Raw genomic sequence first — 17964 nt, 5'->3', positions numbered from 1 at the left:
TGTGGCAATAAGTGTGTTCCTTCTCACTTGTGCCTGTATAAGCAGCTGCCTTTCCTTACCTATATGGATTTGAGCCCACAGAACTCACTTGAGTTATACCCATACCCACAGATAAGATCTCCTGCATTCCCAACCCCCGAGTTTCACAGTGCTGTAACCCATGCCCTGCCTTGCTCCCTTATTCTATGAACAACACATCTTTATGCCTGGCCCCTAGAGTGGCACTATTAGGAAGTGTGGTCCTGTTGGAGTAGGTGTGTCACTGTGAGAGTAGTCTTTGTCTTAACTGCCTAGAAGCCAGTCTCCTAGCAGCCTTCAGATGAAGATGTAGAACTCTCAGCTCCTCCTGCACCATGCCTGCCAGGATGCTGCCATGTTCCTACCTTGATGATACTAGACTAAACCACTGAACCTGTAAGGCAGCCCTAACTAAACGTTGTCTTTATAAGAGTTGTCTTGGTCATGGTGTCTGTTCACAGCAGTAAAGCCTTAACTAAGACACTCACATTCACCCATTTTTAAACTTTCACTGTTTTTACGAACACCTGGCTTAATGGTCACAAAGTGTTTGTGAGGTAGGCGTGGCAGACAGCAGTAAGAAAGTAAGAAAGGAAGCTGCCCCCACAACCCAGCTAGTTAGTTATTGGTGAGGCGTGAGTGAACTTGTGTCCTCTTTCCACACTGGGCTCACCTTGCTGGCACGTGCTAGTTCTGTGCAAATAGAATTCCCGACAGGATACCACACAGAATCCCTTTCAAAACAAGTGTCCACGTTTGCTTCCTATTGCTATGACAACCACCATGTGCAAAAGCCACTTGAAGAGGAAAGGGTGTATTTCACCTTAGTGGTTAAGCTCCATCACTGAGAGAAGTCAGGGAGGGAACTCAAAGCAAAAGCCCGGGAGGTAGGAAGGGAGGCAGAGGCCAATGGAGGAAGGCTGCTTGCTGTCCTTAGCTCATTAACCTGCTTTCTTCTGCATCCAGGACTGTCTGCTCTGGGTTGCACCACCCACAGTGAGCTGGGACCTTCTAAATTGACCCTCAGTCAATAGTCTCACAGACTCGCCTTACAGGCCAGTCCAATGGAGGCATAATCTCAGTGGAAGTTTTTATTCCCAGAGGTCTCTAGTCTTTGTCAAGCTGATGAAAAGTTAACCAGGACATCAGGGAACCACTCAACCAGGCACGGTAGCACATCCTGGTAGCCCCAATGCTCAGGCACCTGAGGCAAGAGGATAGCAAACTGGAGGCCAGTGGGCTATTTAACTAGACACCCCATCTTAAACAATGAAAGAAGACAAACCCCAAGAATGGTAGGCTAATTTGTATCCATGAGAGCTGGTATGCTTTCTCACGTGGCTGCTGAGATCCAATATCGGCAGAAAGCTAAGTCTCACCTTCTACTTAACTGAGACGCTGACTCAGCCTGAAAGGACTCCTTTCTCTCTGTTGCTAAGACTTAGTCTAAAAGCAGGGACAGGCGGCTCAGCTCTGGAAGACTGTGAGACAAAGCTGCTTATGTAACTTCGGAAGCTAAGTGTGGTGCTACTGCAACTCGTTCCTCCTCCTCCGACGGTCTCAAAAGTTTTTCCACTCTAGCCCTGCACACGGAATTAACTCAAAACTTCTGCAAGAAAAACGTCCCTTTTAGAGTTTGATTTGGCATCCATTTCAAAGAACTGTTTGTATATTTTAGAATATGGAGACTTTTCCTTTGATTGAAACCTCTCTTTTAACAATGGACAAGAGATGATTTCCCCCTCTGAATGACTTAAACAAAAACAAACACGTCCTAGTTACACAGACCCTTGTTCTCAGAGAGGCACTTTTTTTTTTTTAAATGAGAAATCAAGCCCTAGAGATTGTTAAGAATTTGGCAAAAGCCTCCAAAGAGCAAAACTCAAATAGTGAAATTCTCCTTTTTGTAGGAGATAAATAAATACTAGCCCCAAGTGGGACTCCTTTCACTTTCTCTTTACTCCATAACATTCCACAGTCTGACACACACACACACACACACACACACACACACACACTCACACACACACACACACACACACACACACACACCTCCAGAGGACTTCATTCAGCGTTTAACCTTGGTGCTATAGCAATAAGCTCACCAGCAATGGACCATTTTCAGCATCAGTTTGTGGCTGCCCCGACGACCCCTTGACTTTGAGACATGGAGCCCTCTGTTGCCCAAAGATAAACAGACTTACACCCAACTTTATATTAAGGTGCTACTTGTTTTAATGAGGGAGAAAGAGTGCCTGCTGTATTCTTGAGGGACTGTGGGACAAAGGGCAAGTGGAGAGTATGCTAGTGTAGCCCTTCAAATGATGGGCAGTCTCTGTCTGCTAAGATCAAGACCCAAGTTTTATTTTTCCTCAGAGTCAGAATATAGAGCCTGTACTAGATATGGACCCAGATGTTTCCAGAGGGAAGACGCTGCCAAGCCACAGGGCAAAAAATATGTTCCTGGGGCTAGCAAGATGGCTCAGTGGTTGCCTCATAAGCGTGAGGACCTGGTTAAATGACTGCTATGGGCATGTACAGACCTATAGTTCCAGTGCTCTGGGGCAGCAGAGACAAGAGGATTCCTGAGGTTTGTTGACTGCCAGCTACCATAGCTCTATGTTCAGTGGGAGGCTCTGCCTCAAGAAGAACAAGGCAGAGGGTGACAGAGCAGGGCACCCAGTGTTCTCTTTTGGCCCCTGCAAGAGCACATATTCACACGTGTGTGCACATAGACAGCATGCACATGTTATGTCTTCACATAACTTTACATCAGGATGAGAGAAGGCAGGAAGCAAGAAGAAGGATGGATTAACTCTAGGTGAGGTCTCTCTCTTCATCAGTTACCTTGGCTGTGCTCAGTAATGGGAAGAAGGCCCTGGACAGAATGTAGGCTCTGGTTCTAGTCTTGTCTAAGCAAATGATCAGAATGAAGGAGTCCCTGCCCTTCCTGGTCACACAGATTCCTCAGTTAAAAAAAGGTGGGGATTCACTCTACTATACATTAGACGACTACGAGACTCTCCAAGAAACTACTAGCAATTCCACCAAATGCACTGTGCTTGTCAAGAACCGTCCTCATTTACTAAAACCCAGTATTATCATCTCAGATGAGGTAATCAATTAGCAACAGATTCACTGTGCAGAAAAACGCCCAGACTTTCTTGCTACAAAATAGTGTCTAATTATTAGCCAACTGTGTAACACAGGCCAAAAGAAAATGGGGACCAAGGGTTGGCAAGATGGGTCTGTGGGTAGAGGCGTTTGCTACCAACAAGCCTATTGGCCTGAGTTTCATCCCCAGGCCCCACATTGTGGGAAAAGAGAACATAGTCCCAGAAGTTGTCCAACCGTCCTCTACTTCTTTTCTAAGAAAACCTTTAATAGTTAAATGTATTGTGTGAATAAGTTCTGTGGTAGTGACATTGCCGGCCATTCCTTCCCATTATCCTATCTTCTTTAAGCAGATAGTCTTGATTAGAACAGCTTTAAACTCAGTAATTTGTGTCAATGGTTTCAATTCCCACAGGTAGGTGTGTGTGTGTGTGTGTGTGTGTGTGTGTGTGTGTGTGTGTGTGTATAATGTTATGCATAATTTCAGCAGCACCTTTAAGTTTTTTCACCCCACACAGACTTCAAAGTTTCAGATTTCATTTATACGTCTATGCGAAACTGAAAGATAGACTATTTCTACCACCGTTTCCGGCTAAACATGGAGTGGGGTTGGCCTGTCTATGGGGCCCTTGGACCCATTTCTGGTGAGACCATGGTTGTTTTCCAAGCACTGCTGGTGTAATCCAGGTGTGGCCTGGAAAGAAGGAGGGATGTCAAGTCCTTCTAAGGTAATGTCCACAGAACCTCGGTCAGTAGTGTCGCTCCGTGGCTGGGAGATGTCTCCGCCATTGAAGCTTTCATCTCAAAAACATGGGGATCTGACATTCAGCATCCCTGTGAAAAACCGGGTGCAGTGGTATGTGCTTGTAATCCTAGCAATGGCAAGATGGGAAACGGAAACCTGAGGATCCCCAAAGCTCACTGGCCAGCTCTCACAGAAGAGCTTGTGTGGCAAAGTTCCAGGCCAATGAGAGATTCTATGTTAACCAAAAGGTAAAAGGGGACACGAGAGCATGCATGTGTATACATATAGCACAACGCGCGCGTGCACACACACACACACACACACACACACACACACACACAGAGAGAGAGAGAGAGAGAGAGAGAGAGAGAGAGAGAGAGAGAGAGATTATTTAGGTCTGAAATAGAAACTCCTATGAGAAAAGAATAGTAGGACAACATGCGTTTGAAAACTCAGACGTGTTGTATCTTACTCTCCAGCTCTGGTCCTCTCGCCCATGGGTCTCTTACCATCTGACAAAAATGGCTCTTTTCATAGTTTACTTTTATTCAGTGGTGTGGGAACCCGCTCATCAGAATGTGTGCCATGTAAATGTCCTGTGGGTGTTTTAAGAGGCCATAATAAAGCATCGGCTCACCCTTGGAGCTGAAGCTACAGGTATTCGTCAGCTGCCGATGGATCCACATACTAAGAACCAAACCAGGGTCTTCAGCAAGCAGGGCAGAAACTCTTAACTGCTGAGCCATCTCTCAGGCCTCACAGTCTTTACAGTGTGTGCACAGACTGGTTTCTTTCTTTCTTTCTTTCTTTTTCTTCTTGCCACCATTTCCCCCAAATACAGCAAAACAATTGTTTACATAGCACTGACATTCTACAACACAGTACGAGCCATCTGAGAAATGCTTACACAGGAACACGTGGACAGGCCACGCACAGACAGGACAGCGCTTTATATAAAGTTATAAGCACATGTCTTCACAGAGGATTCTAGAACAAACCTCTCCTGGCTACCAGGGGCCAAACGCGCTATGTTTTTCTATGCAGTGTATGCTACTTGGTTGCTATGATGTTTTTCCCTATTCTTCTCCACATGTGATTAGCGTGTTTATCTCTAAGGTCGACATGATTGAAAAAGCTATCATTTCTGATGGTCTGGGTGTCCCGGGTCTTTTAAATGCTCTAACTCTATAGAGTTCCTGAATTCCGGTAGAAAAACGCCCCCTACTTCCTGGAATCCTCAGACTCACTCTTCAGACTCTGCTGTTGGTATCCCTGATCTCTGTCCCTCCTGAGTGGGCCAGCTGCAGGGAATATCCTCAGAAGACAGCAGCTTGAGAGGCTGCCAGAAAGTGCTCGCCAGTGAGTTCTACAGGACCCTCGGCCATTTGAGCCTGTAAGCAAGATCTGCATCCACCCATCTCTCCATCCTTTCCTTGTCTTCCTCAAGCCTGGGAAATCTGCCTGCCTAGCTAGCTCTCATTCCGCCTGCCTTTTCTCACTGTGGGTATAGGCATGTGCCTGGCTTTGGGCGTGGGTTCCGAGAATCCGAACCACTCTGCGTATGAGTTATGTGTTTTGAAGCCTATTCTGTTTGTCTGCTTCCCTTCTAGGTAATTGTTCTCAACACGAATGGCTCCAAGTTGGGTTCCTCTGGTACAGTTTTATCTGACCTGTTAGAAACCCCTTAGGGGGTTTGGGGATTTAGCTCAGTGGTAGAGCGCTTGCCTAGGAAGCGCAAGGCCCTGGGTTCGGTTCCCCAGCTCCGGAAAAAAAAAAAAGAAATCCCTTAGGAAGATTTTCTTTTCCCTAAAACTTTAGCCCTGCATCCTGTACCATGCAATTTGAACTTAATCTTATTAAAAAATGTGAGTAGGAAGACTTAGACACTGGGGTTCACTTTGAAGAAACCAAAATGTAGCAAAAGATACACAGCTGTTTACAAACGTGTAAACTCCTCCTGGCTGACTCATGTGGGAGAAAACTCCCCTCTTTCCAATAGGTCACCCAGGCTGTGCATTCTGCTGTTTGCTTTGGGTGACTCTTATCTGCTACCTGTCATTCTGGTCTGCCTCTTCTTTTCACTGATTTTTTTTAAACTGTAGCCCTCTTTCATTGTCTTGGATGGTTAATTCTGTCAGCCTAACGGGCTCTGCAGTCACCAAGGTACAAACCTGTGTGCACATTTGTGAGAATTTCCGGTTGGCTTGAGATGGAGAGCCCTGCCCTAACAGTGCGTTGGGGGAGGGGGCAGGATTCCTTTTGCTGGGGTTCTAGAGGAGGAAGGGAGCTGTGCACTCTGTTTATCCCTCTGGTCCCTGACTGCAGAAGCCGTGTCATTGCTGCCTCTGGCTCTCCCACCATACCTTCTGCTACGGTGGATAAAATCCTTCAGAGCTGTGAGCTAAAGTCAACCCTTCCTTAAGGGGCTTTCTTCAAATGTTTTGTCAAAGCACGGGGAAAGCAAAGCAAAGAGAGAGGGAGAGAGGGAGGAAGGAGGGAGGGAGGGAGGGGGAGAGAGAGAGAAAACTGTGTGTGTGTGTGTGTGTGTGTGTGTATGTGTGTGTGTGTGTGTAAAAGGTCAGAGGACAGTCTGTGGGAGTCAATTTTTTCCTTTCACTATATAGGACCTGGGAATCAAATGCAGATTGGTGCATACTGGGTCAAAAGTACCTCAGCCATTAATCCATTTTGCTACCATGAGAAAATCTCTTTGCAGCCCAAAGAAGCTGAGGAGGGAGTAGAAGCAATGCCATCAGCCCTGTCACCAACCTAAACCTTTCTCCTTTCATTTTAGCTTGTAGTTGTATGATCCTGCCTAGAACAAGGTCCCAGCTCTTCTGAGGTCAAGGCCTTTCTACTGAGGACTCATTCCCAACTTTTGAGTCCTCTGTCTTCCACTCACACCATGCAGAGGCTCACCCCACTGTGACTTTTCTCAAATGGATGATGCCAGCTTCCGAGCCTGAATTCACTACTAGCTCCTCACCCACGGTTCCCTTCACTTCGTGGGCATCGTGGGCTACTCCCAGCACACCTGTCTAGTGAGCATTTGCGGATCAAGCTTGGTCACACTTGTGTGCTGACCTTAAATCAGTCAATGGAACTGGATGCAAATCTATGAAAGTTCTGAAAACATACAACCTGCATTTTAGGAGGAAGAGAACACACACAACCATTTCCGCCCCAGAATGCATCTCGTCTATTGCTTTTTGTGGCACTGAAATCTAGCTTTGCCACTGCTCTGGCCTAAAATGAGTTTGAGTGTCCTCACAGCTATGGAATCCAGACTTTTACTGACACAGGCTAGAGTCACCCGGAGAGAAGGAACCTCAGCCGAGCTCTGCCTCCATTGGATTAACCCATTTGCAAGTCTATGGGTCATTGTCTTTGTTAATGATTGGTGTGGGAGGATCAGACCACTGAGGATGGCGTCATTCCCTAGGCTGATGGCCCTAAGATATCCCATTCCCTAGGCTGATGGCCCTAAGATATTTAAGAAAGCAGGCTGAGCAAGCCATGGGAAACAAGCCAGTAAGCAGCATCCCTCCATAGGTTCTGCTTCAGTTCCTGCCCCGGTTTCCTTCAGTGATAAACTGTTACCTGGAGGTGTAAAATGAAATAAACACTGTCCCCCACAAGTTGTTTTTTGGTCCTGGCCCTCGCTACAGCAGCAGAAAGCAAACTCATGTCATGAATACTTGCAGATCTGTCTCTTCCAACCACAGTAAGTTACAAACGTATTGGCTCAGGCATGTTAAAGCACAGTTGGAACTGTGTTGTTTCGCTTTATTAAGGGAAGTCGGCAGATTCCACATCGTTGGAACATATAGGTACTTACAGAATATGAAATTCAGGTAAATGGCAACAGCCATCCATTGCCCCTGGGACCCCACCTCTAGAGGCATTAACTAGTCTCAATAACCCTCAGCACATTGAGCCCCTAGGCTTACAGCACTGTCTATCGGGCAGGCTGAAGGCTGAAGGCGAGGGCGTCCCATGGGCATCTATGCAAGCAAGCAGGGCGTGCAAGTAGGAATTACAGAGAGATAGAAAAGGATTATGGAGCCTGGTTTGAGGCCTAGGGGAGCTTTCAATCTCTCCAGAGTTACAGAGAGAGAGCAGAGGATTAAAAGCCTAGTCCCTGGGCCTGCAGGAGCTCTCCATCTAGCTAAGGAAAGGCAAGATTTCATTCATTCCTGTTAGATATTAAAAAAAAATCATTGTAAAAATTGTTATGAAGCCAAACTAATACAGGCAACGTCTTAAGTTACAAATATAAATCATTGAATCAATTCACAATAAAAGGATGATCTCTTATTAAGAAAAAATATCTTTTTTTTTAATTCCCTAAAGGCATTAGCTTTAAGTTGGTCACAAGTATAAGTTAAAAGAGCAGAAGAGAGGTGCAGGAAGTCCCTGCTCACGGAGACGCCAAGCATCCGTGGCTTCTGCTGGCCTTTCCTGGGCTACATCACAACATGACCGTGAGCTACCTCCTGGATGGCCATGTTCTGTCTCCTAGACGAGAAGGGTGATATCTCTCTAACGCTGAGACCCTGTTCCCTATGTCTGCCATTCCTTGCCTGCCTCGACACATTTCGAGTACATGGGAGCCACTTACTGAGTTGACAGGGTAACTGAGGGAAGATATCCAACCCAAGAAGGGATGTAAAGAGCTGACGACGCAGGGTGTCAGCCTAACTTTCAGGCACTCTTAGTAGGTGCACAACACCTGATCTGAACAAATGACCACAGCAGGCGGTAAGCACAGAGGCTGAGGATAAAGAATTTGACTCTGAGTATCAGGCATAAAGAAGGACAACAGTAGCACACCCCAGGGGCCACCAACTGGGACCGTGGGGTGACCTGAAACCTTACGTGGAAAAACCTCAGGAAAATTTGGCGCCAGGAAGAGTGAGGTTTCATGAGACATGACAGTTTGTCAAGGAGAGATCGCTTGCTCCGTTCTGGAAGAACAGCTTCTCGTCCCGTTTACCACTGAGTTCATGTAACGTCCATCATTTTCTCAGAAAGGCCCCTGACACTTTATTGCCTGATGGCTGTAATTAATGTCAGACTCAAAATTAGAAATCAAAAATTCTATTTGATCCTTCGGTTTCAAGTTGGACATAGAGTATGTTTTGGCATGATTACTAACTGTTAGCAGAAAGTTCTGGAAACAGATGTAGTCTTGATACGTGCTCTAAATATGAAACACATTGCAAGAGGAGCTCAAGATAAAAATATATACTGCTTATGCACACTTTGGCCGTGTCATTTCCTGTCCTTATCAACAAGAAAAGTCTCTCTATAGTTTTGTCCTTTTGTTGTTCCAGGTAAACAAAACTTCCCCCCTTGTTTAATTAAGCACATTAATTTATTCATGTGTGTGTGTGTCCGTACTTTCCCCCACCCCCAAACATATACGATGGCATAAATGTGGAGTTCAAAGGACAACTTGCAGGAGTCAGCTCTCCCTTATGTCATCTAAGGCCCATGGCTTGTCAGGTTTGCTAACAATCTCCATCACTCTCTGAACTATCACACCAGCCCTTCTTGTCTTTCTTCCTAACTGTCTTAGTTTGTTTTCTCTATCTTCCTTCTTGCACATCACTGTTTCCTTGTACTATACTAAGCACCAACTACATGTTAGGCTACAAGATCGTAGGCTACAATGACCCAAGAATATGTAAGACATAGCCATGGTCCTTGAAAAGCTCGCCTCTGAGTGAAGAGAAAGTTGTGTGTAAATGCAACAGCAGCGTTGACTGAAAACAGCCACACAGCTTCCCTGTTAAGTTTTCTAAAAGCAGCAGAGATGGACCACTGTTTCCTCAGAAGCTGGTAAGCATGCGAAATATATCATCCCAGAAAGATATGGACACTGGAGAGGCATGGCCAGAGTTCAGAGACGGTACAACAGCTGTGTAGAGAAGAGAACATTTGCCAAGAGGAAAGTGCTGGTAGGAGATGAGAGGCCTTTGGGGGAAGCTATGGGGCCCTGTACACCAGCTCCGAGAGCCCTGGCAGAGAGCAGAAAGCAGCAGTGAGTTCTCAGGAACACCAGGCCTCTGTGAGAGAAAGGGAATGAACGACTTTACCTAGGAGCAGCAAACACAGGCAATAAGCACACGCGGGCCATGATTTTTAACTAAGTCTGTTCTGTGTCTGCATCCATAAACAATCACGAAAAGCACTCTGTCCGTGGGCCAAATTAAGAAGAGGGTGTGTGTGTGTGTGTGTGTGTGTGTGTGTGTGTGTGTGTGTAAAGGTTTTCTAACAAAAGATGTCATGAACAGAATCTATAGCAAAAGAAGATCAGAAGGTGCAGAAAGAATATTTATGTTTTTAAAAAATATATAACATTCTTCTACCATATATATTTTTAATCCCAATTATTTCAAATAGTTCAAATCATAGAAGGAGTTAGAAACGGTTTTCCCAAAGTAAGATAAAACTGCTATGAAGCATAAATATTAATTTAAAATCATATATATATGTGATATATACACACATATGTGACACATATATATACATAAATACATAAATACACACACATACACACACACACACACACACACACACACACACACATATCCATCCCTGGAAAATTCTGAGACACACGAATAAGTGATTTTTGAGTCACTTTGTTCCATGGAACCATTGAGGCACAATAAGCCAAGGGATGCATCTGAGAACGGTAGAAAGACTCCTAGTGACAAACTAAAATCAAGTTTTCCTCAGCTAAACTGTTCCCATGCTCTTCCTGAATCCCAGCAGCCACTGTGCCCTGAGAAAATCGGGACATCTGGAGAGAGGGTCACATACTCCTGTGAGAGCAGGCTTCATCAACCACAGAGAAGAACTGTGTGACCACGTGACAAGGTGCCTGTTGTCTCTGCATAAGCATGGCCTCTTTCTTTAACGGCTCTTCGTCCTCTGTACGGGTGGTTGCATAAGTGTCCAAGGTAAATTCCACTCCCACCCTGCCCTGGCAACAATTGGTTAGATCTATGTATTTAAAAAAAAAAAATCAGTCAAGCCACACACACAGGTTACACTCTGAGCTGGGGTACCCAAGGCTAACTATGAATAACTGTAATTAGTCATGCAGCCAGGCTTAGTCAGCCTTACAGTCTGTGCCAGCATTCTCCGATGGACAGGGTAGGATTGGAAACCGTGTCTTTGTTCCCAGCACTGGAGTAAATTGAGGTTCAAGTGGGATTAAAACGCCATCTGCTCTTGTCGGAAGACAGGCTAGTTCTAGGGAAAGCAAGATGAACTCTGACCTACAAATTTGAAAACGCTCAGATCAATCACCATTGATATGAGGAGAGGAATATGGGACATGCCATTGTTAACACATGGGACTTGCCTTTGTATAGGGTCCATTAAATTTAATAACTTCCCCCTTTATGGCTTTAAACCGAGACCCTCTTCAAAATAAGAGCAGCTCTCACAGAACGTAATTGCTTGCCCGCGGCTGCTGTGGCAGAGGTGTGTTTACCAAACAGGCTTTTAATGTAGAAGTGGGTTCACAGGAAAAAGTGGAGGCTCTCTGGTGTTTTATTAAGGTTGTTTTAACTTTCTGGTTTACTAGTATTAATTGCTAGAGTTTTCTTTTCCTTTTCTCCAAGAGGGAGGCATTGTTCCCTCTTGGACGTGGAGAAGTAAATGCTCCCATGGATGGGACACACTACTGGAACTACTGATTTTAGGATCTGGACTCAGAAAACTTGACAGGGACTGGATCATAAGAAGCACCTCTTAAGTGAGCCCCATCAGAAGCCACTGGGGTTTACATTGTATTGGCTGCTCCTCCTGACACATCTCAAATGATCACATGGCCCCCCCAACTCCCCACTGCCAATTTCTATATCTTGTGGTATTGATACAATAATTGTCAGTGACTTCTTTTTTAGAACTGGGCTAACGCCTGCTCTGCTGAGTTTGGGAAATGGAGTGCCACAACTGAGAGCCCTCAGGATGGAATGTTCCTCAACAGCCTTGTGGAGCTGAGCGCAATTGCTTCTGATGCTAAGATATGTAAAGAAGAGATTCAAGACTATTTGCTTACATGGGGGAAAAAAGGAAAAGAAATTAACAAAGGCATAAATGCCATGAAAAAGTCCTTGGTGTAACTCCTGGTGGCCTCTCCCAAAGTAACCAAAGCAGAAACATCTAAGATTCTTCTCTGTGTGTCCAGCGTGTGTCATTAATGGGACCTCCAGAGAGCACAGGAGGCCACATGAAAGAGGCCACAGGGATGTGTCTGCACCTATACCTTCCACCTCCAGATAACAGAAGAGGTGGTCAGGGGGGAGGGAGGGAGGGAGAGAGAGAGGAAAAAGAGCCAACTGAAGTAGTAGGACCCATAGATTCCGAGGTAGGAGAAGAAGAAAGTCTCCCCATTGGACTCTAATGTGGAGAACCAGGCAGTAAGGAATCTCTTTTCTTTCAGTGGCAGGATTACCGCATGAAACACAGTTTGAAGGCCAATAATTATCTACAGAGTATCCTGTAATGACCTCCAGAACACTGACCGCAATCACTATGTGAAGCTACACAAGTGCCTTGCACACACCCAGCAGCACGCGTGACAGACAGCACTTTACAATGGTAAAGCCCGCTACAGCTTGGCCCCCGTGTACAGCCTTCTGGTCTCTCCATTGTCACAACCTGTTTCTTTAAGGAAGCACCGAGGAATCACGGTGCCTACCTCTGTGGTACATCACAAGGTGAGGTGAGGTCACTTTAGAGCCACCTGGGATCAGGATGTTCCCCACACTCAGTTTATCCTAGAAGGTCTTACTTATTGTAATATAGGTAGTGGGGTAAGAAGAAGCCCAGGATGTCCAGGGCTGCTTCTGCACTGTGATGTCACCAGGCTGGTGTCTGATACACTGAACTTGACTTTTATAATTGAATTGAGTACCCTCCAAAGTCAGCACAACCAAGGAGGGCTCCTTTGTCAGCTAGATGACAATCAAATAATGTTTGCCTGTAAACAACTCTTGCTCTTAGAACACTATTTAAGGCTGCCTGAGAGTAAGGGGAAACACCCTGATTTTTTTTATGTTGTGCCTATGAACTTCAAGACATCTAGCAGTCCTTTTTTCTCTGTCATGAACTGGGGAGCACAGGTAGCAGGCCTCTGTCTCTTTAGTAGTCATTGTTATGTTCCTGCCTGGCTTCCGGAAAGAAAACTATAGGAAACAGAGTAAACTATGGACATAATTCCTTAGATTCTTGAACTGAATCCACACTTGAAAAGTTAGAGGCAAGGACACGCACACGGAGGAAACAAAGAAACCCGCTCCTCTACCAGTCTTCAAGTACGATCATTCAGAGTATCTCTTTTGAATAGCATTTTACAGGGAATTAGAATTTCTCTAGAAACTCATCTTTCTAATTGCTTCTATTCTTGGAACATAACCCTCCCACCCCTAGTAAACACAAGCACAACCTAAGATTTTCGATTTATTACAGAATATTTTTCTTGATACTCTAGTGACATTTTGTGAATGTCCTGAGTTTAGTTCTGTAAATATTCGTTGTAAATCTTAATAACAATAATGTGAATACTTCTGTAATTCTATGTGAAGTGATTTTTTCAACTCCATAGGAGTGTTAACTCATTTACATATTGAAATGTTACAAATCACTTCTTTTGTTTTAAGTATACTCTGTGGGGATTCACTTTTATAAAGCAAATAATCTCCTTTAAAAAGTTTAGGTTCCTATGTATTACATTAACTTAAGCCAAGCCATGCTTGCAGATGACATATAGATACACAACTTTAAAAACAATTTAGCTTCGGTACATCAGCTATAATGCCACATGCTGTGTGTCAGATCTGTCCTGAATAGTGTATACTTTCCCAGTTATTAATAAACTTTTATAAACCTAAGTCTTAGTCAGTTAAAGAACTTGCCTGATGTTTGTGTGAGGTACAAACGTGGGTCGCCCAGCATCATCGGCAAGTGTTTTTGTGTATCCCCCTTGGATGGGGAGATGTAGCCAAAAGCATTGTGAAGATAACCATGGGTCTTCTTGGGGTGTGGTAATGGAGGCTAGCATTTGAGCTGTCCATGTTAGAGGCAAATGGTAACTGTCTGTGTTAGAGGCAGCCAGAAGGCTGGGCATGGTACATGTAAATTACATCCGAAGGGTTTTGTGTGTGTGTGTGTGTGTGTGTGTGTGTGTGTGTGTGTGTGTGTGTGAGAGAGAGAGAGAGAGAGAGAGAGAGAGAGAGAGAGAGAGAGAGAAAGGGATGGAGGGAGGGAGGGAGAGGTAGAGAGAGGGAGGGAAGGAGGGAGGGAGAGAGAGGTAGAGAGAGGGAGGGAAGGAGGGAGGGAGGGAGAGAGAGATCGAGAGAGAGAGAGAGAGAGAGAGAGAGAGAGAGAGAGAGAGAGAGATCTTCAAGTCTCACTTGTAGGAAGGTCAGTCTCACATATCTTGGGATGGCTTTATAGACTGAGGAGAATAATGATAAAGTAGAAATTGTGTAGGCCCCTAGGGCCCTACAAAAGAACCACCTCTCCAACCCAACCCCAGGATGGGCTCTGGGGAGTGGACCACGAACTCGCTGTTCCAAGTGTGATCTGAGTCCATCAGGTAGTGCTCGGTTCAGGTACAGCCACAACCAGGAGCGAGGGAGGTCAGGAGGTGGAGGGTTCTCCCGGATCCTGACAGTCCACAGCTGCCTGTTCCTTCCTGTTTCTCCACACACTGACAGGAGGGATTTTCTGTTCTCTGTAATGTTTACACAGAACCTCCCACCTTGCCTCTCCCTGCTACTCCTTTGCCAGTCACGACTCACTGAGATGCTCAGAGGAGAGGACAAAACTGGACTGGACTGCCTTCTAAACCAGTTCAAAGTGGGGGCGCATTCCTGCCCTTGGCTTTAGATCAATAAACAGATGCACAAGCAGCCAGCTTCCGCTCCTTCCTCCTTCTCTGCAGAAGGGAGAGAGCCCTAATGTCACTTCATGGGAATGCTTGAAGTGACGAGAACAAAATAACTGGCTCGATCCGCATTGCATGTGTGAAAGGCAAACCCTGATGCTAGCCCACCGGGTGGTCATCTGTTCAAAGCTGTATACGGTAGTTTCCATGGTGAGTCTATATATGAACACACCTCGATAACAGAATGATGTAGGTTTGTGTCTCCATAGGTAAGACTGTCCTCTGGGGCTCTTTCTTTCTTTTGAAGGATTTATTTACTTTTAGTGTGTGTGTGTGTGTGTGTGTGTGTGTGTGTGTGTGTGTGTGTGTGTGTGCGCGATTGCTTGAATGTGTGTGTGTGTGTGGGTGGGGTGTACCGTGTGTGTGCCTGGCCCCCATAAAGATGAGAAGGGGCTATCAGAGCTCCTGGGATTGGAGTCATCGGTGGCTTTGATCTGCCCAATGTGAGTGTTGGGAGACAAACTTGTGTCCTTTCAAAGTAGCAGGTGCTCTTAAAGGCTGAGCCATCTCTCCATCCCCACTGGAGCTTTTACAAGGAGCAAAAAAAATCTGCTTTGACTGCAAAGGGTTGGTCTGATGGAAGCCCAAAGGGACCCTAAATGCACACAAGTCTTGCACAAGTCCAAGAGGAACTTTGAACTCTATCTAAAACCAATTCTTCATCTGAAGTGCAGATGAAACAACGAAAACCAAGTCAACCCCAGACCCGTGCACACTTCCTAGCCCCCTGTGTGTCTTCCTCTTCCCCTTCTGTATCCCTGGATTGATGTCTTGCCTAAAGGACATAGTGATTTCACTCAACAGAAGAAAACTAAACGTCTATACTGTACTCTCCTTGGCCCAGCTCCCAACAGATGTCATGTGATTCATAAGCACAGGCAGTAGTGGTCAATAAAATGTGGTAACATGGTTATCCAAAGAACCTTCCAGCTCTCCCTCCACCATCTCCCATCCCTACTCACCCCGGGGGAGTCCATCTGCAGCAGAAAATGTGAAGGCACTGGGACCAGAGAGCCCTTTCCTGCTACTCGCTTGAGAAACAAAGCCTTCCCTCCTCCCAACTTGAAAGAAACAAAGGAGAGTGGACTAATGGAAGCCTGCTGGTAGAGCTTCAGCTTGTCAGTGGCGACTCAGCGGAGAGAGTAACGGCTCCGAGCTTTGCAGAGAATTGATAGAGAGAGAGAGGGAGAGGTGGAAACAGAGACAAAGAGAGAGAAAGAAAAGCATTAACCTGGCCAGGAGTCAAACAGGTGCTTGGGGCCCAAAGGCTGACTGACACAGGATGACATGAGACACGGTGGCTGGGTGGCCCTGTGGAGTCATATCTGATTATTAATGAGGGTGGGGTGTTCGTCAGAGTGAGAGGAGGGATTGTGTTCCTTATTTATGGGACTCATATGGTCGCATGAGGGCCTGTAGCTCCTCTGCACGTCTGTCTGAAGTCTTTACTGCAACATTCTGGCTCCCTCTGTTAAATTCTAGAGGCTGGAGAAGAGGGTGGCCCGGTCATTTCAGACACACACTTCCACTATGAGCCATAAGCTGTGGTGGGGGTCTTTGGGGTGATAGATTTGTGAGTGTGGGGGCTTCCACACAGAGGGACACTGTGCCTCAGTCTTGAGCTGCTGCATGCTGCCTCTCAAGGCTCCTCTGGGGCTCACAGTGCTGGGAATGACTATGTCTCTCTCATATATATAGCCTAAGCTTGAAAGTGATCGCTCTTGGAACTAGCTACTGTGGAGCCTGGCTTTAGGAATGGAGGGTGGCACCATCAGGCTGTCCTTTTGCTTACAAGCAGAGGAAGACCTAGCACGTGACCTTTGGGAGACAGTCCTAGTTGTAAGACAGCATCCCTCAAATAAGTTACAGTTCAACAGGACTCTGAGTAACATTAAAGGTTATCTTAAGAAAAGTGTGCCATCTCTGGTGGATTTTCCTCTCCTGAATTAATATGTTCAAGTGTTTGATAGCCCCATAAGTGCAGAAGAATGACCACCCAATGTCACTTGTCTCTGATATATGGTGATTGTGAGCAGCATAGATAAGCCAGGCTTGTTCCATCAGCACCCCCACCCCCGCCCCTGTGTACAGTGGGCTTCTAGTTAAAGCTTAGTCTTTACCTGAAATACGCCTGGGTACGTCGGTGATGGCTGGCAGCCCAGTGCCCCGTGTGGAAGACAGCGGCGTGGTGGAATGGATGGATGGGGACGTCATCTGGCTCAGATAAGAGGGGTAAGACTGGTCATAGGACCACGGTGGGGAGGATTGTGTCTGCCTGGGATCTGGGAAGAGAAGAAAAAACAAAAAAAAACAAAAAACAAAAACAAAAAACAAAAGATGAAACACGAAAAACCAGTTCAGTATTCCAGCTTCTGGAGCCTAAAAAACATGCAGCCCCAAACTTAAGACACAGCACGGAAGAAAAGACGAGACTTGAAAATAAATAGTAAGAAGAATAAATATCTCCCACGGCCTCTCCCTTTTAGACCTCAAATAACTCAGAGCTCTCTAGACTTGATGTCTCAATGAACATGAAAAATTGGGCGTGGGGGTGGGGGTGGGGTATGCATGAGGTCCATTTGTCTCTCTTATGCATAAATATTTCTATTTGGAGTCCATTTAGAAAACAATCCACTTTGCTTATTTTCAAAAAGCAGAATTTATTTTATTTATTCTGTGTTTTCGAAAATTCCTTCCCTGAACACACTTTTTAAATGATATATTTTTTCTATTAATTAACTTGTATAATCTTGCCAAGAGATGCAGACTGCGTCCTTAACTGTTGCTTATCTGGCTGCTGTGTTTTAGGGGTGCTTATCTGGCTGCTGTGTTTTAGGGGTGCTTATCTGGCTGCTGTGTTTTAGGGGTGCTTATCTGGCTGCTGTGTTTTAGGGGTGCTTATCTGGCTGCTGTGTTTTAGGGGTGCTTATCTGGCTGCTGTGTTTTAGGGGTGCTTATCTGGCTGCTGTGTTTTAGGGGTGCTTATCTGGCTGCTGCATTTTAGGGGTGCTTATCTGGCTGCTGTGTTTTAGGGGTGCTTATCTGGCTGCTGCATTTTAGGGGTGCTTATCTGGCTGCTGTGTTTTAGGGGTGCTTATCTGGCTGCTGCATTTTAGGG

The 17964-nt window shown here is 45.6% G+C and overlaps 1 protein-coding gene across 16 annotated transcripts in view; it reads right to left on the bottom strand.

Annotated features, from left to right (window-relative positions):
• Runx2 (RUNX family transcription factor 2) overlaps positions 1–17964 on the bottom strand; it is a 328971-nt gene that overhangs the window by 135252 nt on the left and 175755 nt on the right. For 15 of the 16 annotated variants that reach the window (XM_039083955.2, XM_039083956.2, XM_063267498.1 and 12 more), the window contains one exon: positions 16967–17128. In XM_039083955.2, the coding sequence (XP_038939883.1) occupies positions 16967–17128 (162 nt within the window). Of the gene's footprint in view, positions 1–15808; positions 16003–16966; positions 17129–17964 lie in introns of all 16 variants that reach the window. The other variant, XR_010054619.1, reaches the window with a different exon arrangement.

The sequence above is a fragment of the Rattus norvegicus genome, chromosome 9, assembly GCF_036323735.1.
Source record: "Rattus norvegicus strain BN/NHsdMcwi chromosome 9, GRCr8, whole genome shotgun sequence".
Taxonomy (NCBI): domain Eukaryota; kingdom Metazoa; phylum Chordata; class Mammalia; order Rodentia; family Muridae; genus Rattus; species Rattus norvegicus.
Note: the sequence above shows the minus strand (reverse complement) of the source record. Positions and strands in the feature narration are given on the sequence as shown.